Raw genomic sequence first — 22,992 nt, forward strand, 5'->3', positions numbered from 1 at the left:
GTAAAGTTGAAAATTATAAGTTGAACCATTTTAAGTCAAGGACCATCTGTATATACCACAATGTTCTAAAAAGACCTGAAGCCATCTATCTTAAAACAGTGTAGAGCCATAAGGTATAAATAGTAATCTAAGTCTGATTTTTATAAAAGTGTAGATATAGCCAGAAGTTAACCAGCCATTTTTCCTTAGTTTCCTTACTGCTGTAACTGGTTACTGCTTAATGGCATTATCCTCTCTCACAGGTGCTACATTTGTGACTTCCCATTACTTCTATAGATAACATTGCTATTGTAAAGTCCAAAGATTTGTGCTTCTAGAGATAACATTGCTATTGTAAAGCCTAACACTGGTCTTTGAAGTATTTTTCAAAGTCTGCATTCCAGGGGAACCTATTGATTCCAACCAGACTCATGGATAGGCATAGAAATGGATCCAACAGCCTCAAGACCCCTCTGCCCAGGAATATCCCAACTGAGAAGATAATCTCTGGGTCTCAGCCCTATGAGTTCATCCCCCACCAATAACCAGACCCCATTGTCTACCCCTTTGCCTGCCAAACTATCTTTAAAAACCCCTTCTCCCAAATTTTCAGGGAGATGGATCTGAGAAATTCCTCCTATCTCCTCGCATGGCATCTGTGACATTAAACTCCTTCTCTGCTGTAACCTCTACTGTCTTAGTGTATTGGCTTCCTCTTAAGCAGCAGGCAGTGAACCTGGCAGGGCTGTGACAGATCCAGTAACTGGAGGTAAATGTCAAGGGAAGGGGATTAAACAAGCATTATTGAAAGCTGTTTAATGAGCAATTCTGTTTCTGCAGAATGGATCCAATCTACTGCTAGGCAACGGAGTCTCTTCTACCACATCAAAAGACTGGGGGTTTATTCCTTGGATAGAATCAAATACAGCGATTCTCATCACTAGACATCAGACAGAGTTGAAGGCTGAGTGTGTAACTGAAAGTAGGAAGATTAAGGGAATGTTGTATGCACACTGAATGTGGAGAATTCCCAGCCCTCCTTCCCCAGCTTGGCCCTCAGAATGCTGGCAGTCAAGTCTTTATCCCTTGGGATAAAGGAGATTGAAGAGACTTTTCTGGGGACTCTTACCATCCTAAGAGGAAAGACCTAAAAATACTAATAACAAGGTTCCCCCCAACTCTGCCTTGCCAGATAACCCTACAGTGAAGCTCACACTTAATAAGCCCCAATCACACATGCTCAGTACTTCCAACCAACATTTTAGACTGATATCTTAAATACAACCAGTTAGCACAGAATGCTTGAGGCAAAATTCTGTCATGAAGCTCAGAGATCCAAAGAAATCCATGGAAATAAGATTAATTTAGTGAAAATGGATATTATGTAAACAGAAGCAACACAAATACCACTATCATGATTATGCTCAGGGAGATTAGAAAGGATATTTTGTCCTAGAAACAAACAAACAAAAAGTAATATAAAATATACATTTTAATCACCTCACACCTATTAGGATGGCGATTATCAAAATACAAAAGACAAGTATTGGCAAAGATGTGGAGAAATTGGAATTCTTGTACACTGTTGGTAGGAATGTAAAATGGTGTAGCCACTAGGGAAGACAGTATGAAAGTTTCTCAAAAATTAAAAATAGATCTACTGTATAATCTAGCAATTCCACTTCTGGGTATATATTTAAAAGAATTGAAATCAGAATCTTGAGGAGAAATCTGTACTCTCATGTTCATTGCAGAATTATTCACAATAGTCAAGAGGTAGAAACAACCCAAATATCCATCAATAGATGAATGAATAAAAACAATCTGTTAATCACATATAATGAAATAGTATTCACCCTTAAAAGAGAAGGAAACCCTACAGTTGTGACAACATGACTGAACCTGGAGGACATTATGCTAACAGAAGTAAGCCCGTCACAGAAGGACAAATACTGCATAATTCCACTTACCAGGCATCTAACAGTCAAACTCATAGAAGCAGAGAGGAAAATGGTGGTTATCAGGGGCCGGAGGGGAGGGGGAAATGGGGAATTGTAACTCGATGGGTACAAAGTCTCAGTTTATGCAAGATAAATAAGTTCTAAGGGTCTGCTGTCCAAGATCATGCCTATGGTTGATAATACAGTATTGTGCACTTCAATATTTTTATTAGGAGAGTAGATTTCATGTTAAGTATTCTTACCACACAAAAAAAAAAAAAATCAGAAAACACAGGGACACCAGGACACCAAATAAGCCAAAATAATGGGCAAAATTTGAGAATTTAATAAACACAGTGCAAGAAGGCAACATCTTAAAAATTGACCATCTGCAGCCCTTTCTCAGGAAGCCACTGGAGAATTTAATCCAGAAAAAAGAAAGCTGTGCAGTGTAAGAAACCAGAGAAGCAAAGGGAATCGCAGGGTGGTGACGAAGGGTGACTGCCATTGTGCACAGGCACGCAAGGCAAGCAGTTGAGACTGGAGCAAGTCCTGGGCAGCGTTCTTCAAGAAATAAAAACAATTAAATGCATTGAATATATTTGGTCAGCTGACACAGAGTTTGGGTTGAATAAGTGATAATAGCTGATAAAAATGTATTAGTTTCCTAGGGCTGCTATAACAAATAACCACAGACTGGGTGGCTTAAACAGCAGAAATTTATTTCCTCACAGTTCTGGAGGCTGAAAGTCCAAGATCAAGGTGTCAACGAGGTTGGTTTTATTCTGAGGCCACTCTCCTTGGCTTGTAGAATGGCCAACTTCTGGTGTCTTCACATGATCTTCTCTCTGTACGTGCATATATTTGGTCTCTCTCCCTCTCTCTCTTCTCTCTTGCTCCCCCCGCCCCAAACTTTTGTCATGAAGACGCTAGTCATATTGGATTAGGGACTACCCTAAGGATCCATTTTAGCTTAATTACCTCTTTGAATGCCCTGTCCCCAAATACAGTTACATGCTGAGGTTCTAGGGATTAGAGCTTCAACGTATGAATTTGGTGGAAACACAATTCAGCGCGAAACAAAAAGCAAACAAAAAAATCAAACGAAAATAAACTCCAGGGAATTGGAGTAAGCACAATAAAGGAAAAATAAAGTGTAATACGTGGCTTCGCTCTGAAGAGCCTATTTTGTCCTAACAATATAACTAGTGAATATTGATTTAACCAAAATTGTAATACAACCACATCAGGAGAATGGGGACTGGAAAGTATGCGTGTATGTGGTAGGAGGGCAGGAAAGAGAAAGAACTAAATGTTCGTCTTCCTTAGGGAGAACTCTATAGCTATTGTCTTGAAAGGAAAAATCAAAAAGTAGTAGCAATACCAGCAAATGATTTAGGGAAATGCTGATAACATAAGATCACTTAAAAGAAGTGAAATTTGTTGCATCTGGGGAATGATAAGTGGTGGAGACCATGCAGAATTGCTGCTAACTTGTAGAACTAGCTAAATGAATAGAACTATTATTCTATTCATATATAGCTCTGTTAAAAATGAAACAATTAAAAAAAAGAGTGAGGAAATGGGGTCTTTGTATTTATTCTGTGATTACTGTGTGCAAGTTTCTTTGCTTAGTGTTTCATACATGCCATCTCATTTCTTTTTCATGACCATTGAAAGTCAGGAAGAATACCCCATATTGTGTAAGAGGAAACATAACTCTAAAGAGCTTATGTGATTTGCTAAGTATTAATAGTTGGTTAGTCAAAGAACCATAACTATAGCCTAGCTTTCAGTTCAGTATCCATTTATTAAATAAATAGTCTGTTTCAGGCACTCTAACATAAATAATTTATGCAGATATTGGTGCTGTTCCTTTGATTTTATTCTTTCTAAATATTATCTAATACAATGCGGGAGACACTTGCCATAATTTTCTGGCTGCCCAACATCTAAACCTCCTTCCCACAATACAAGGAATTCCCCATCTAAAGAGTCTTGGTGGCACTCAGACCCTACTCACATTATTTTTGCTCTTCCAGACTGCTAGCAGCCAGGGAGTGGACCCATGACCGAGGCTAAGCCAATCTGATGCATCCACTGTTAACTTTGAATCAAGAACTAATAATGCCAAGTAGAGATGGTTGAGAGTTAATTCTGGTGGTAGCAAAGATGGAGACAACAACACTCGTGTTTTGTAACAGTGGAAACGGTGGCAGCGATGATGCTGGGTGTGTCTAGGGGTTGGTGCTGGTGACACCAACAGTGCAAGCTGGCACTTCATCAACAATGTTTGTGGAAACTAGTTCTGTGGTATGGTTTTGACCACGGCTCCCTTTGATCCTGAGACTTTCTGAACTTGATTCTTAAGCTCCATAATATCCACCAATATCTCTTCAATAAATTATTTTTCTGCTTAAATCAGCCAAAGCATGTTTTTATCAAGTAAACTTCTGTTACCTTAGCTAGTATTCAAGCAAAGAAAAGTTCCTAGCGTTGATGTCTAATAAACAGAAACTGACATTTTCCTATGAACGAAAAAAGTAAAATACTAAGTAAAATACTAATACTAAATATTATCAACCTACCTTCCTCAAATTTATAATCGAATATCGATTACATGCCATCTGTGATTCACTGACAAAATGGAAATATTATATTTATGAGAAAATAATAGGGTTTTTATTTATTCATTCTTCCTTTCAAAAAAAACATTTGTTGAGCAGCTACTATGTGCCACACTTTTGTGCTAAGTTCTGTGGGTATAGTAGTAAACAAAATAGACAAAAATCCCTGTCTTTTTTTATAGTATGGGAAGATTAGGTAAACAATACATACAATAAGTAAATTATATACTATGGTATAAGTTGATACATGCTTTGGGAAAAATAAAACCCAAAGACAGGGAGTTGCAGAGGCATGTTATATTGTAGGGAGGTTGGACAAGGCAGACTTTGGGAAGGAAGTAATATTTGAACAAACTCCTGAGGACTGGTAGGGAGTGGGCCACTGTCGTAGATATCTGCAGAAAATAGCACTGAGGACAAGCCAGTGACAAGGTACAGAAACAGTGTGGTACCTGGTATGGCTAGATCAGTGTGAACCAGGGAGCGATAGTAAGTAATGAGGTCACAGAGATAACTAGGGGCCTAACTTGTGTAGGACATTGTAGGTTCCTACAAGAACTTGGCTGAAAGCAACAGGAAACTATGGGAAGTTTTGGGTAGAGGAGTGACATGTTTTCATTTAGGTTTCCAAAGTGATTTTCAGTGGGGGATAGGGGCATTTTTCCCCCCAGGGGCATTTGACAACATCTGGAAATATTTTTATTTTCCATTCCTGGGGGGAATCTTCTGGTATCAAATAGGCAGAGGTCAGGAATGTGGCTGAAAATTCTAAAATACATGAGACAGTCTCCACCATCGAGAATTAGCCAGTTCAAAAAGTCAGTAGTAGGGAGATTGAAAACCTCAGAGGCAAAACCCCATAGACCAGTGATTAAATGACATGGTGAAATTATGAATAATTCTATAATTATGTGTTCATTAAAACATTATTGCATGTTCAAGTACAGAAATCACAGTATATCCTAAATTTACATAGAGCTTTAAGTATTAGTTGCAAAGAATTTTAATAATATACATATAATGAATTATGTAGGAGTAAAAAAGGAAAAATGTCAATATACGTTCAAGATTATTAAGTTCATTTTTGTGGTATTTTTGTCCAACAAATTAACACAATGCATTCATTTCTTAGTCTAAAATATGTATAGTACTTAAAAATACAATCTTTACTTTAAAAATTCAAAAATAACTATTTTTAACCAATCTGAACAAACTTTCATTCTCATGTTTCCTCCCTGATTTCCAAGTTAGTGAAATATTTGTATATGCTTTTTCCAAAAATAGGTATATTTCTTGGTAAAATCATTTAAAATCATAACTAGGTATATAGTGAACATATCTTCAAATTTCATACCCATGCAGTGAAGCCTTGTTTAGTTTATTTATGTTGATTTACTTTTTTAAGGATGTTTTAAATATTTGGCAAAATAATTCTTTCAAAAAAGTTGACATAAAGGATATAATTAATGTTGCCCTAAGGTAACAGAAACAGGTGAGAGCCCAAATTATATGGAACGCATGGCTAGTGGATTTTGTTTTTTAATAGCTTTTACACTCTACCATGGAGTTTGTACTGGTCTAAATAGTTTTTTTGGAACAAGGTATAGTATGTATAAATAAATGAATAAATAAATATATATACCCAAACTTAATACACAAATATATCTGATTGAAGAGGCCAACAAAAATTTCATGATATGAAGCATGTTATAAAACTACCTGATAAAAAGTATTGCCATTCAAAGAAATTTTTATCAAATATTTGTAACAGCAAATTAAAAATAGTTATTTCAATTTTTGAATTGTGACTTGCTAATTTTGTACATCTATATTCCTTCCTAAAATACATAAATTTGTGCTATTTACTGAATCCTTAATATGTGCTGCATGTCCTGGAGATAGGAATGATAACATAGCATAAGAGCATAGAAGAATGAGCCCAAGATCTTTCTTAAAGCATTTATTCTAATCTGACTCTGGTCATTATGGGTGATGTTGTTATAAATAAATATTTCAATTATTCTTTAGATGATTATGTTTATAAACAATGACTTTGCCATAAGAGGTCTTTTCATTTAAATTGAATTTATAAAATTTGTCAACTGCTTGGGTTTTGCTGCACAGCGGATAATCCTGATTCTATTTTGGATAGTTGTTTGGTGAGGCTTTATAGAGGTTCTTCATCAAATGTTTATCTTAATCTGAGACAAAATGAAATATACCAAAGTATTGCTGTACTTCCACAAATAGAAGGACAGTAACATTTTGTGGCACCAACATTATGAATGCAGAACTCATTATTGGACATCTGTAAAACAAAATTTTTGAAGTAATGAGCCAAGACAGAAAGAGATCATATGTACGTGCCATGTAAATGCAGTATAAAATGCAAACCACCTAGATTACTTATCTGAGCCAAACCTAACTTCTCATGAAAGGTTGGAAAGAATGAACCTGTAGACCTGAAATTCTCTAGGTCAGGCTTGTTAGACTATGGAGACAAAGAAGGGAGACTATAGACCTGAGAGCATCTGCCTCCCACTAACTGTACCAGGAGTCATTAGGAAACCACGATCTCTAAGAGTTCCACAGAACCACTGAGTATCTGTGCAATAGGAGGAGGAAACTAGCATTCAGAGAGCATAATGAAGGGACCAGAGTTGCCACAGCAAACCTAGGAAAGTTGGGACATTAGAGGTCCTTGGTAACAAATGTGTCCCTATTTCATCAGCTAGTCCAGGTTCAGATCAGAAGGTCAAGTCTCATCATCCACTAGATAATGATTGGGGAAAGTACCCATTCTTCTAGCATACTAGGCTCCAAACTCACCAAACTATATTCACTGCCTCCAAAGACCACTGTGTTCTCTCATTTGCAAGGCAGCTTGCAAATACAATGTCCTCCCCAGGAGCAGAGCCACTCCCTCTGTCCCTCTTAATTTTATCACTAGTGTAGGGGGCATCACATTTATTGTTATATTCTGTTAGTAGCCTCACAAGTACAAGAATCAATTATAGCAAGGAGGATGCTTCGGGCTCCAAGCAACTTCTAAGCCCAACTCAAATTAACATATAGAATAAGGACATTAATTATCTCACATATCAGCAAGTCCAGAAGTTGTGAGAACCTCAAGTCTTGGCAACTCCTTGATTCTCTGGGCTCTACCTTTTTCCAAATGTTGGATTCAGCAACTTGGTACAATAGTTCCTGGCTTTATGCCCAGGCAATAAAACCTCCAGAGGGAACAAGGGACCTCTCTTCTAGTGCCCTAGAAGGCATAAGGAAACCTGTCCTAGAAGCTTCCTAGCAGATGTGCCCTTAATCTCCATTACAATTGGGTTATATGCCCACTCTTCAATGAGTCACTCCCCGGGAGAGTGGGATTATCCTGTTGGGCTTACACAGTTCAGGGTCCACCCTACTTGAGTAGAATGCTGGAGGAGTATGTACCAAACCCCAAACCAGGTTCTGTTGAATAGGAAAAAGGAGAGAGTGGACATTGAGCAGAAAACCAATAATGTCTTCATTAAATAGACTTCTATAAATATTGTGGATTGAAAAAGTGAAAGAACAAAAAAAATGTGTTCACTTTATTTTACTCCTTGTGCCTTATTTTTCCAAAATAGAGAGTAGTCTAAGATAGTCACTAATGTAAGAAAAATACTGGTTACAAATTCAGGTCACATTCTTTTTTATTATTTCAGAATATTATGAGGGTACAAATGTTTTGGCTACATGGATTGCTTTTGTACAGCTCGAGTCAAAGTATAAGTGTGCACATCACCCAGATAGTGTACATTGTACCCTGTTAGGTATGATTTCACCCATACCCTTCTCCCCACTCCATCTGCTTGATTTCCGTTGAGTTTTACTTCCTTATGTGCTCATGAGTGCTGATCAGTTAGTTCCAGTTTAATAGTGAGCTTGTGGTGTTTGTTTTTCCATTCTTAGGATACTTCACCTAGGAGAATGATCTCCAGTTCCATCCAAGTTATTACAAAAGGTATTAATTCATCATTTTTTATGGCTTAGTAGTACTCCATGGTATACATACACCACATTCTATCAATCCACTCATGAATTGATGGACATATGGGTTGATTCTACATCTTTGTGATTGTGAATTGTGTTGCAATAAACATTTGAGTGCAAGTGTCTTTTTGGTAAAAATGGCTTTTTTTATTTTGGGTAAATACCCAGTAGTGGGATTGCTGGATCAAATAATAGGTCTATTTTTAGTTCTTTGAGAAATCTCCATACTGTATTCCATACAGGTTGTACTAATTTGCAGTCCCTCCAACAGTGTATAAGTGTTCCTTTCTCTGCACATCCTCACCAGCATCTGTTATTTGGGGACTTTTTGATAAAAGCCATTCTCACTCCAGTTAGGTGGTATCTCACTGTGGTTTTGATTTGCATTTTCCTGATAATTAGAGATGTCAGAGCATTTTTTTAATATGTTAATTCGCCATTAGTCTATCTTCTTTTGAAAGGCTTCTGTTCGTGTCTTTTGTTCACTTCCAAACAGAACAGAGAACCCAGATATAAAACCATCCACATACCACCATCTGATCTTTGACAAGGCAGACAACAATATACACTGGGGAAAAGAATCCCTGTTTAATAAATGGTGCTGGGAAAATTGGATAGCCACATGCAGAAGACTGAAACAGTATCCATAGCTCTCACCCCTCATAAAAATTAATTCAAGATGGATAACAGACTTAAACCTAACACATGAAGCTATAAGAATTCTAAAAGAAAATGTTGGAAAAACTCTTCTAGATATTGACCTAGGCAAAGAATTTATGAAGAAGACCCCAATGGCAATCCCAGCAACAACAAAATTTAATAAATGGAACTTCATTAAATTAAAGGCTCTGCACAGCCAAGGAAACAATCAACAGAGCAAACAGACCACCTACAGAATGGGAAAAAATATTTGCATGCTATACATCTGATAAAGGGCTAATAACCATAATCTACAAAGAACTCAAGCAAATCAGCAAAAAAAAAAAAAAAAAAAAAAAAAAATCAAACAACCCCATTAAAATGTAGGAATTCAGATCATTGGTAACAAAATGTTACAGTTTTAAATATTTATATTCATATGTCAGTGTTAATGTTTTTCACCACAATTCTCCATACCATTTCTACAGTGGCATAATATCTTCTTGGTGGTCAATCTAGTGTAATCTGGATTTTAAAGAACTCATAATTAAATTTTACATATGAACTTTGATGAAACATTATAGTAGCTAATATGTCCATCAGAGTTTGGGTCTGAATAAGACTTTAATTTTGATGGAATATGAATACTCAGGTAATTATTGATCAATAAGAAAACTCACTTTAGCTTATTCACTTATTCCATGACCACTGAGGTCCTGTTTCAGGTATGATAAGTAAGTGATACCGATTTTGGAAATAATAGAGATAGTGTGATGGATATAAATAAGCAAACACAAAAAAGGAATTCAGCCACTTGTCACATCCCTTTCCCAGTCCAACCTCTTTCAAAACACAGGAAAGTAAAACAGTTGATAGTTCATGCAATCCCTTCCAAGGGCATAATGCATCTGAAAGACAATTGTACAAAAATTCAATGAGTGGTTGGAGGTTCCACAATATCCACTTCCAGAAAGCTGAAAAATATTGTAAAATCCTTAATTATGCCTCTTCCTTGGGACATACTGCCAACATTTGTACATGTTTTTTCCTTCCAAACTGAACACTATTGAACACCACAAGGAACACACACTAAAAACAAAGATTAGTCACTGTTGCCATGCCTGATGGTTTCCATGTTTTTCTAATCAGAAGTCTCACACTGTGATCAAGAATAATCTTTGGCAGAGTGTTTTCTAAAAAGACTTTTGAACTTATGTGCCCTTAAGTGGTGCATGCACTTTCCATTTCAGTTGTTAGCTCCCTGGGCCTCGAAGGTATTTGTGTTGTTCTCCCAGAAATTATTTCAAGATTATAAGATTTATGTTTACAGTTAATACTAAAGCATTTTCATTTTCCATTTTCCAGTCAGTTGGTTTTTCTAAAAAAAGACTAAAAATGCAATAAAATATTGAAATATTTTCATAAACAGGCTGTTTAAAGATTCGATGCTGTGAATCGGGACTGCTGATCGATGGGCACACTACTACTGAAAACTCAAATTATTTGTCTTCATTAGTGAGTATTTGAAAATCTAAATTGAAAATGCCAAGATTGGGTTCTCTATATACTGTATAATGAACAAAATACAAGCTGTTGGAAAGCTGAATTTTTGAAAGTTGAAAACAACTTACTGACTAGCTTACTGCAATAATTGCCTGGGTTTGAATTTTAGTCTTGCTCTTGTGCTGGGGAAGAGGTTGAAGTCCCCCACACAGGCCCCTATTCCTGCCCCCTAAACCCTGGCCTCTAAGAGAAGCTCCTAGGACCACACCCAGTGACTTTGAGACATTTTCCCTCAGTTGGGGATATGGTGGCCTGGTGCCTGACACTTCCCCGGGAAACTAAGTCAGCTTGGGTAGCATTTGGGAAGTCCCAACCCTCTTGGCCTCTGACTAAAGAGCAAAGGTGTGTGGGTCCTGGCAACCTGATCACTGTAGGAATGTTGACCGTGGGCACTTTGCCAGGGATTCTGCCCAAGGGTATAATTTGCCAGCCCCAGGAAACTCTCAGTTGTTAAGCAGTGCTGGGATAAAGGTCAGGTGAGCTCAGGAGTAGCCAGCAAAGAGGACTCAGTGTTGGACAAGCCTAGAAGGGAAGCTTCTGAATAGCCCCATGAAGAGAAGGAGCAACTCTGAACATTTGGTAGTACCCGAGGGTATAAAGCAAAGAACTTTGTTTCTCCCTTGCCTTTTTTCCTCTTCCACACACCACCCCATTCCATACCAAACCTGGAGAAGGCTGGAGTGAAGGTGAGGGGGAGGAAAACAGCCAACTCTACCACCCTAGTTCATACTGTAGGCAGTTGGCTGTTTGCTGTCAGCCGTAGCTGATTAACGGGAGAGGGATGTCCTACTTGAGGATGAAGATTGACATCTGATTCATAGATTCCCATTTATGAACTGAGACCGCGACTATTACACAAATGGACTGTAAGATTTTGTATTACCTAAGAGAGATGAAAAGAGTCGTAAGACTGCCCAGGTTTTCTGTCATGAGCCTGGGAAGAAATAGCCTCCACTGAACAGTTTTGACAAAATATGAGAAATAAAAGTAAAATTGTAGTCTGATAGCATCTGACAAATTGTCGTTATTCAACATAACATGTGTATGTGTGTATGTATATGTATGTGAATATACACACACATACACACATATATACCAGATATATATGCCCGATTTATCATATATATGTTATATATAAGTTTTTTTACCTAAATTTAAATTTTAAATATAAAATATCAATATTTTTAAAGATTAGCTCTATTAAAAATAAGAAACTAAGATAGTAACTTAATTTTAGTAATTGAAAGATAAAATATAATACTACCTTGTTATGATGAAGCCATAAGTATTTTAAGTTTTTAAACCTAGAAAGATCAATGACCTCTGTCAGGTCCCTGGAAAGAAAAAGAAACCATGAACATTAGCAACGATTAATTCACTTATGGGTACACCTGGTCACGTAGTTAGTATGGCTTTTGAGTAACAGAAAAGGCCTCTCTCTGTCCTTTCAAAATTGTTGGCATGCTTACCTGCTAATTTCTGAAATTCCATCATTATCACTTCATTCAGCTGGATTAAGATTTTGTCAGCTAGTTAGCAGAAATTTACACCTCATTATTACTGAATTTATGGGAACCTCAATTCAAAACAAACTTTACTGGGGCGAGGGCAAAGGGAGAAATGTGAAGATGATATTAGACTTTTAAGCAAATGTGGGAAACGCAGTTGGCTCCTGCTTCAATCTTGCCTGCAGGGTTTTTGCTTTGGAGTCAGTCTGATCTTGACCACACTGGACTTAGGAGATGGAAATTACAGGACACCAAGGGACAGGGACTAAGTGAAGTGCTCCATTCTCCTTTTATTGTTTATTAATTTTAAGATCAAAATATTATTCACCCTTCTTGAACTATGTGGGACTTTAGCTGTCCAAGCAGTCCTGGTCCTTATTGCTAATCCAAGTCATTGAGCAAAGGGGCAGAGGCCGAGTGGGGAGAGGCTGCTATCTGAGGACAGTGGGACATTTGACTGATGTAGCCTGGAGTATTTGGAGCTCTTTTATTTCTTAGGTCAGAAACTGTGGGTCCTAAGTATGTTTACATATATCTCTATTTATCATACACTTACAAAGCACATATTATATGCCAGGAACTTTTCAAAGCACTTAAAAAATACTCATGTCATTATTATTACACATATTAATTCATTTATGATCATATCCTCTCACAATTATTTTTAACCTTAGGACCCTGGGGGACTAATATTTTCCTAATTTTTATGAAACATACATATTTTTTTAAAGTATGCAAACATTTTTAAACAAAATAAACTTTTCTCATGAGGTTTTTATTAATATATTGAAAAATTTTAAACTTAAGAAAAGTTGAAAGAACATTGTAATGAACACTTGTATAACCTTCATAATTTTTAATATATTGCCACACTTATGCTCACTCTATCTAATTTATATATTTATTGGTTGATGATTTTCTTGATGGCTCATTTGAAAATAAGTTGCAGGCTTTTTTTATTGCAGGCCTCTCAGTCTAAATAGGTCAGCATGCCAGCCTCCCAAACAGGACATTGTTCTGCATAGCCACGATACCCTCATCACACCCAAGAAGATTAAATTTAATTCAGTGTCATCTGGTCTGTCATTCATATTCAAATTTTCTCCATTGCCACTACATTTCTTTTATAGTTTGTTTGTTTAAATCCTGAATCCCATCAACATTCATACATTGCAATTTTTGCCGGTATAACCCATTAGTCTTTTTAAATGTAGTCACCCTCTTTCCTTTTTCTCCCTTAATATTGACTTTTTGAGAAATCCAGACTAATTGCCTGATAGAATGTCCCACATTCTTGATTTGCCTGACTGCTTCCTAATGATCAAGTTCAAGGAAGATCACTTCTACTTCTCAGTTACATCAGTGGTAATTACTGAATTGCATCAGGAGGCAAATGTCAGTTTGCCCCACTCTTGGTGAAGCTAAATTCAGTCATTTGGTTGAGGTGGTATCTGCCAGTTCTGTCTATTGCAAAAGTGCAAATTATAATTGTATCATATGAAGCAACAACCTGAGACCACATGTATGTCTTCTTCTCTGACAACTATTTACTTGATGATATTAGCTTTAATTGATGATCTGTCCCTGAATCAATAGATTTAGGATTATAAAGTGATGATTTTTCTCTAATGTTCTCACTCTTTTTGCATTTATTAACTGGCATTATTCTTTAAAGAACATCTGCTCCTCCCCCTTATTTCTCTAATTTATTCTCTTCCTCATCTTCCCTGAATTTAAAGAGTTTTTTCTTAATCCTTTATCACTTAAAAAAAAATTCTCAATTATTTTGTACAGATGACAGTTCAAGCATAATCCTGTATCCTTTTGACATGTACTATTAGTCTTTGAGTCCTTTCCTGGCACAGCAAAATATTCCAGACTCCTCCAAAGAAACTTTTAATAAGAAATTTACACACATAATACATTTTTCTCTCCCAGTGTGGACACATGTCCTATTTCTGGGAAGGAGTGCTTAGACCTTGGTGCACGTTAACTATTGCACTGGGCAATAATGATAGTTAACTTAGTATGTCTCCATGATAAATAATAAAGCAATCATTACAAGGTAGTGTCAGAGGACCTCATGCCTCACTTAGAGAATTTCCCACAAAAGTTATTTTAATATACTAGTACTTTAAAATATTAACTTTGTCAAGTTACCATCATTAATTTTCTTGTAGTAAATATCAATGCTGAATTTTCAGTGATTACATAATACGTTATAATAAAGTGATTCACTTTTTAAGAGTACTTTAACTCTTTTAAGTCAGAAGTGTTTATTCTGCACATAAACTTGTCCTAAATCAATAATGGGCTGTTACATTCTAAGGTGAAGCCAATCAAAGATAATGAGAGGTAATTCTTCTACTAATGATGGCAATGGCTCATGCTGACAATAATATGTCAACAGCTTGTCATAGTGTATGTTCTCTGTGATCACTAAAGAAGACATCAGTAAGATGCTTTTCATTTTCCAGGGGCAATAGAAACTTAGGCAAATAACCAGTTTACTCAGTTTATTGGCATCTGGACTGTGAAATATTTTTTGTCCCCAGCTGGATTAAATGGTGACTTAGCATTTTGAGGATATAGAAAGTGTTGTCCTTCATGCAAGAAGACCATAATATCTGGTATTAATTCCACTGTTGGGAAGCAATATTTTGATTTTTCTAGTGTTTTAAAGCTATTCTTATTGTTATCTACTTACCCTAGTAATCAATAGTGTACAGTTGTCAAAATCATGAAATGCAATTTTTTGACCACATGAAGTGTTTATTGTTATGATAAAACTAACTGATCTTTAGAGAGGGTCAAAGCATAACCTTAAGTGTGTCACAATTCTCTACCATTACCTATTTCACACTAAAAAATATATTTTTTAAAATTTCAAATAGGCCACCTATTTATTCCCCTATTACCAAGATATTTAGCGCCATTACAAAGATAAATGCTTTTCTCTGTACTTACAAAAATAAATATTTATTATTAATAAAAATATGTTTATTAATAAAGAATTTATTCAAATCACTAGAGATAAAAGTGATTAAATTCATTGATAAAGTAGGGCACTTGTTTACAAAGAAGTTGAGTTGCAAAGATTACATATGAGAAAAACTATGTCAAGCCTATTTTAAAATGATACTTAGAATTCTAGGCATTAAGAAAAGTATCTGCAAAAAGAAGAGTAGGAGGAGTAGGGTCATTGTTATTAAAATACAAACTGCAGTGTCACTACCATGTAGTGAAAACTGTGGTGTCAGAGGCTAATGTCACGCACAATTTCCTTTTTATCTTATACCCGGGTTCCATCTCAGGTACTAGAACCACTCTATAGAAAAACCCACTTTGTCGTCTGCCACCTTGGGGAGTTCCAGTGGAATCAAAGAGGGCTGTTAACATAAGGGAGGGGTTTTCCTCCTTACCAGTAAGTATTTAGTACAGGTAGTGTTAGGAGTTGTGGTATAACAGGGGTTATTACTATAGTATAACAGTATAATGAGTCATTGTTCCTAATAATAGTAACGATATTAATTGTACTAATGCTTAAGTACTTACTATGAATCAGACCCTCCTCTACCTTTTACTAACTAACACACAACAACTAATCTTCACAATAACCCTGTGAATAATGTAGTATTACGATACACAGCGGATAGAGTTACCAGATATAATACAGGATACTGGTTACATGCGAATTTCAGAGAAACAACTAATGTTACAAATGCTGTGTGGGAAATACTTATACTGAAAAAAATTATATTCATTATTTCCCTGAAATTCAAATTTAACTGAATGTCTTATGTATTTATTTGGAATCTGACAATCCTAACAGGGAGGTTACGTGACACACCCAAGATCGCCCAGCTGGAAGAGATAGAGCTGGGATTCAGACCCAGGCTTGTTCCATAATCTTTGTTTTCATTCATTTCAATATCTTTCTTCTCTAATATAAACTGTGTACTCCAACAACTGGTAAAGTAATTAGAGTGTGTTTACCCATCCAGTCCTTGAGGGGAGGAAATGGAAAAGAACATTTAAATCTATGAAACAGTATAACATGATACTCTTTCATTTTTTTATGTAAGAAATACTTACTTTTTAGAAAGGAACAGCTCAAAGACATCAGCATCCCTCTTGTAGCCACATATCTTTAACTGATCTTCAACTGCCTATAACATATAATTAATCTGTCAAACCACATTCCAACGAGCAAAAATACAGAGGCATTTGCAGTCAATAACAATAATATCTACAAGAAGATCAAAAGAAAGGTGAATACGGAGACAACCACCCCAAACTGATAAATTCCAACACCACAATTATATATTATTTACTCATTTTTGCGGTTGAATTTCATTATCTTTAATCCTTGGCACAAATGTGTAAATAATTTTTAATCGGAAAGAAAAAAAAATGGATATGTGCACATATACACCAGAAACAAGTTTTTGATTCTCTATGAGTAGGATAATTTGGTCTTTAAGTACTTATTTTTGAATGCTCCTTCGACATGAAGAATTAATATTTGATGTTTCCTACATTTATTGAAGACACTCAGAATCAGGGTTGGAGGTGGAGAGAGTAGAATTTAACATATGTTAGCATAGAAGATTCTTTTTTGTGCCTAACACATTATGCTTGGCACCCAGTAAGTTCTCAAAAAATGTGAAATGAATGAATAAAGGAATGAATAGATATCATTTTTTCTCTGAATAAATGAATAAATATATTTTCCCTGGCTTAGCAAGCAGCAGTATCTTCATTTTTCATGAGTTACTAACATCCTTACACTGCGGGAACTTTTGGTGGAGAAGCAACCCATAGGTTCCCATAGGTTTTGTTTTGAAAATACAAATCCAGCAACAGTTACTTAAGTACTTTGCTTTTTCTTCTTATGGTCCTTTGCTAAATTACAAAATAACATTCATAGGCCACAAGACCGAAAACCATATGAAAAATTTACATTCTGTCTATAATTTGCCTTGAACGAGTAGAACCAACAAGACACAACAAAAGTGAAAAGTATAATCACTGCAATTCTGGAATCTGACAGACATTGTAATTATCAGAGTCAAAACAATCACCAAATTTCAGCTGGGATTTGTTATGAATGGGGAAGTGATAATTGACTTATAAATTTTTGTATGTGATTTACAAAATTTTGACACTGGTTTTACTATCTAGCAGAGGACTTTAAGAAGAGTTAAATTTAATGGATGAACAAATATTTAAAGAAGTGAGGAAAGTAGATATCACAGTGATGGAGAGAAGCTGCAAATTTATAGTCCCACACTTCCCTTGATTCCTTGTGCAGCATCCTGATTCTAGGGGCTTGGAGAATTCACAGGCTCAGATGCAGGCATTCTCATCTGGGTGTTTTCACTTGAAGATCTAACCGATCAGCCTCTACTACATACAGTCACAACTTTGCAGAGTGTTTGAGGTAATTAAGGCAGCCAAAGTAGAATTAAAATCTTGTATCCACCAATTAAAATTATAAACATTCTTTTAACTTGATCCAGCCATTCCACACCCAGCACTCAGAAACACACAGATATATACACACAGAAAATATGCGAGTATCGTTGCTGATTTCAGCATATGCTATCCGTGGTTGTGAAATATTCCTCATTAATTGAAATATGGGTTAAATATGGTTGAAAAATACAGAGAGATGGTTTGATGGTTCATTTCAGGTGTCAATTTGACTGGCTTAGGGGATGCCTAGACAGTCTATAAATCATTTTTTTCTGGTCATGTTTCTGAGGGTGTTTCTGGAAGAGATTAGCATTTGAATGGGTAGACTGAGTAAGGAAGATCCATCCTAAGCAGGGTGGGAGCCATCCAATCCATTGAGGGTCCACATAGAACAAAAAGGCAGAGGAGGTGTGAATTCATTCTCTCTTCCAGAGCTGGGACATCCATCTTCTCCTGCCTTCAGATATCAGCACTCTTAGTTCTCAGGCCTTTGGGTTTGGACTAAACTACATCACTGGCTCTCCTGGGGCTCCAGCTTGCAAACAGCAGATTGTGGGGTTTCTCAGCCTCGAGAATGAAGCAAACCAATCCTTCATAATAAAGCTTTTTCTATATATCTCTATATATCCTATTGGTTCTGTTTCTCTGGAGAACCCTGATTAATGCAGATGCATATCTAGATAGCTAAAGATATCCAAAATATATTTTTAAGTAACAAAGTAATTGGCAGTATAATATGTATACCAGTATTTGTCTTAAACATTACATTTATATGTACACAAAATGCACACATTCCAAATTGTTAGCAAAAGTCATCACTTGAGATCATGAGGGACTTTCACTTTCTAGGCAATAGATTTTTTTTTAATAATGTTTGAATATTTTTAAATAAATGCTTTAATTTGATAATCAGAAAGTAATACACATTTTGAAAATTTTAGCCATAGAATATTTAAGGATTAAATCAAATGTAGAAACATAAGAGAGAGTGAAAAGAGAAACTGAAATAGCTACATAATATGTAAATCACTGGCGTGATTAATTATTTATGTACACAACTTTTTGTCCTGGCATGTTTCTCTCTAAATGATAATTTCGTATGAATCTGATACAAAGTATTAATGCCAAAGCGCAAAGAAATACAACAATGTGTCAAGAGGTTTTGCATTTCTGTGAATCTATGGTGGATCAGTTCCAGTTCCCAGTCAACACACAGCTTCATTAGTAGAACTTTCCTTCATCTACAGAAGCACAACAAGCATCCTTTCCCTGAACAATTTTTTATTGTAATAAAATATTCATCCCATAGAATTTACCATGTTAGCCATTTTTCAGTTTATAGGTCTGTGGCATTAAGTACATGCACGTGAAGCACAGTCATATTGCTATGCAACCATCACCACCATCCATTCCCAGAAATTTTTCATCTTCTGCAACCAAAACTATACTCATTAAACACTGACTCCCCATGTACCTCTCCCCCAGTCCTGGTAATCACCCTTCTACTTTCTGTCTTTATGAATCTGATTACTCTACATACATCATATAAGTGGAATCATACAGTGCTTAGCTAATTTTTTTCTATTTTTGGTAGAGATGGTGTCTCACTGTTGCGCAGGCCAGTCTTGAACTTCTGGCCTCAAGTGATCTTTCCTTTTCAGCCTCCCAAAGTGCTAGGATTACAGATGTGAGCCGCCATGTCTAGCCTCAAGAAATCACTTTCTTTGCTTATCCCTAAGAAGCAACTTCTCATGTGTTCAAGTTTTATCATGAGATCGCAGCAATTCAGTCACATCTTCAAATTCCATTTCTAATTCTAGTTCTCTTGGTATTTCCACCATATTTGCAGTGACCTCCTCCACTGAAGTCTTGAATCCTCAAAGTAATCCATGGGGGCTGGAATCAACTTCTTTCAAACTCCTGTTAATATTGATATTTTGACCTCCTCCCATGAATCATGAATGTTCTTAATGGCATCTAGAATGGTGAAGCCTGTCCAGAAGGTTTTCAATTTACTTTTCCATATCCATTAGAAAAATCACTATCTATGACAGCTATATCCTATGGAACTTCTGTTAACTTCAAACTTTTCTTCTGCAGCTCCTCACCTCTTTCAGCCTTCATAAAATTGAAGAGAGTTAGGGTCTTGCTAACTGAAGAGTTAGGCTTTGGCTTAAGGGAATGTTGTGGCTGGTTTGATCTTCTATCCAGACCACTAAAACTTTCTCCATGTCAGCAATAAGGCTGTTTTGCTTTTTATCATTTATGTGTTCACTGGAGTAGCACTTTTAATTTCCTTCAAGAACTTTCCCTTTGTGTTCATAACTTAGCTGTTTGACACAAGAAGCAAAGATAGCTTTCAGCCTATCTTGGCTTTCAACATGCCTTCCTCACTAAGCTTAATCACTTCTAGCTTTTGATTTAAAGTGAGAGATGTGAGACTCTTCCTTTCCATTTGACCACTTAGAGGTCATTGTTATTAATTGGCCTAATTTTAATACTATTGTGTCTCAAGGAAAAGGACTCCCAAAGAGAGAGGGAGAGATGGGGGAATGGCCGTTCATTAGATCAGTCAGACCACACCTGCATTTATAGATCAAGTTCCTCATCTTTTAAGGTTATGATTCATGGTACCCCAAAATAACTACAATAGTAACACCAAAGATCACTGACCTTTATCATAACAGATATAATAATAATGAAAAAGTTTGAAATATTGTGAAAATTACCAAAATGTGACAAAGAGACATGAAGTGACTATGTGCATTTGGAAAAATGGCACTGATAGACTTGCTTGATGCAGGGTTACTACAAACCTTTAATTTGTAAGAAATGCAATATCTGTAAAGTGCAATAAAGCAAAAGGCAACTATGCCTATACTGCCAGCCTGGACAATCTGAGATTTCAGGGCACGACTGACAGCTGGGCTGGGCCTTACAGGGTGAGGAGAAATGAGAAATAGGATGTTGGTGGAAAAGGGGAGAAAGTCCACAAAAGAAAAGAAGTAGGGGGAGAAAGTGTGAGGCATTTGGGGCTGTACAGCCTTTGGTTGCAATGAAAGGCACGTGGAAGGCAATTGTGAGAAATAAATTAAGATAGGTGGATTAGGATCCTATTATTTGTGCTTACTTTGAAATTTAGGCTCAGAAGTGTACACTTAATCAGCACCCAGATAAAACTTTTACAGGTCTTGAGAACTCTAAGTTAAAGTCATGTGTTTTATATAATTTGTAATGTAAAATTAATTTAATTTTATATGGTATATACATACATGTGTATGTCCATACATATGAAGTATATTTACTAAGTAATTTCATGGTAAAAATCCATGTAAGAAAGTCCAATAAGTTATGATTTTTTCCATGACAACTACATTAATGCTTTTAAACAATATCCAATAACAAGTTATTTAAAAAATATTTTTCCTTCTTCTCTTTTGGTGTCCTTGTTTTGTTAGTACCCTGGAAGCACAGGCTTAATTAAATATTGGGTAATTCAGCATCAGACTCAATTCTGGGGCAACAGGGAAGTATTACAGGATTTTTGAATGGGGCAAAAAGACTTGACAAAGCTGAAGCTAGGCTTCAGGAAGATGACTCTAGCAGCAACGAGTATGGGGCCTGGGGTGTAGAGGGAACTGCAGACAGGAAACAAGGCCACCTCTGGAGAAGCAAGGCCAGAGCTAAGAGCCTGCCCCAGGGTGGTGGCGAGTGTGAATGAGCAGTGAACAGACATGACATGGGGTGTGTTTAGGGAGAATTGATGGGAACTGGCAAGTAACTGAAGGCAGAGAATGAGGGCAAGGAAGTCCCAGGTGATGATGACGATGATGATGTGACGACTTCATGATGAGAAAGGTGGCTGGGAGGAAAGACGGTTGTGCTGAGGAATGCTGAGATTGGGGCCCTGGTGGAACACACAGGTCAGGGCGGGCCCCAGAAAGCTGCAAGTGTGAACACGGGTCTCACGGAGATTCCATCAAGGTGGCTGTGCAGACCTGGCCAGCCGGTCGGCCTAGAGGAGAGAGTGTGACAAGAGGAAGTGCACTGTGAAGTGTCTAGGTGGAGAGAGGAGGAGGAAAACATGTGGGGAAGTGGACAAAGAAGGGCTGGTTATAAACTTAGGCAGAGGAACAAAAGGACAGCAGGAGCCAAGAGAGGGATTTCAAGAAGGAAAAATGTCAATCCGCAGCACTGCATTGGGTGGCAGAGGATGTTACTCAGAAAAGGCATTGAATTTGGAGGGCAATTTCAGTAGACAGACGATTGGGGGGGGGGGAGAATCAGATTTCACATTACTTGGTTAACATATAATGAAAACCAAAACAATCCAACACAGAACTGAGATGCGAACAGTTCTAGCACAGGGAGAATAGCAGCAGGTTCCTCCAGTGCTCAATGCTTTGGGATCTAGATGCAACAGAAAAAATGTGTAAAGATTGTGAGATTATTAAGTCCTATGAGAATAAGGCCTGTATTAAAAATCCATAGAAGAAAATAACCTCTCTGATGATAAATTCCTATACCTACATGCAACATGCACACACACTAGGAGTTAGGACTTAATGTGACTGGCTTTCAATTCATCACAGAACTCGCACCCTTGTGTAACCATAGTAGCCCCAAATCTTTCCAGACAGGTGGAAGAACTCTAGAATACACAGACACACACACACACACACACACACACACACACACACACATATATGTATCTTAGATGTTGAGTGGGAAAAGATCAATGTTAGTTAAGTCTATTAGTGAGGACGTCAAGGGCAGCCCCCAAACCCTACCCAGGAGCTTACGGACCTCTAGCCTGGTGGAGGGTCTGGGTGGGGTTCACCATCGCTCACCTGCCCGCCTCCTCCTCCGACCCCAGGCAGGGCTGGGCCTCAGAGCAGGGGCTTGAGGGGCTCACGGCCCGGAGGCAGGCGCTGCTTACCCTGCGAGCACTCGGTATGACAGGTTCCGGAGCCTTCTGCACTCCGAAGCTCGAGAAGGCGCGGGACAGGGAGATGCGGGGCAGGGAGATGCGGGCCAGGGAGACCGAGTCTCCGGGACACATGGTGGCCGCGGCACCAGTCACCAGCTGGGTCTGGCCCGCCCGCGGGCACAGACGTTGGACTTGGCTCGGCCGGCGGCTCTCTGGTTACCAACAGTTACCGCATTCCAGTAACTGTTGATGAAAAGCCAATCCAGCCTAGGCAAGACTGGGAGCCAAACCCTGAC

At 37.3% G+C, this 22,992-nt stretch overlaps 1 protein-coding gene across 1 annotated transcript in view; it reads right to left on the reverse strand.

Annotated features, from left to right (window-relative positions):
• LRRC72 (leucine rich repeat containing 72) overlaps window positions 1–22,992 on the reverse strand; it is a 152,928-nt gene that overhangs the window by 26,974 nt on the left and 102,962 nt on the right. Inside the window, exons 5-6 of the mRNA XM_076006215.1 lie at window positions 16,384–16,457; window positions 12,045–12,114 (exon numbers count right to left, since the gene is read on the reverse strand). Of these exons, the coding sequence (XP_075862330.1) occupies window positions 12,045–12,114; window positions 16,384–16,457 (144 nt within the window). The remainder of the gene's footprint in view (window positions 1–12,044; window positions 12,115–16,383; window positions 16,458–22,992) is intronic.

This window comes from Microcebus murinus, chromosome 9, assembly GCF_040939455.1.
Source record: "Microcebus murinus isolate Inina chromosome 9, M.murinus_Inina_mat1.0, whole genome shotgun sequence".
NCBI lineage: Eukaryota > Metazoa > Chordata > Mammalia > Primates > Cheirogaleidae > Microcebus > Microcebus murinus.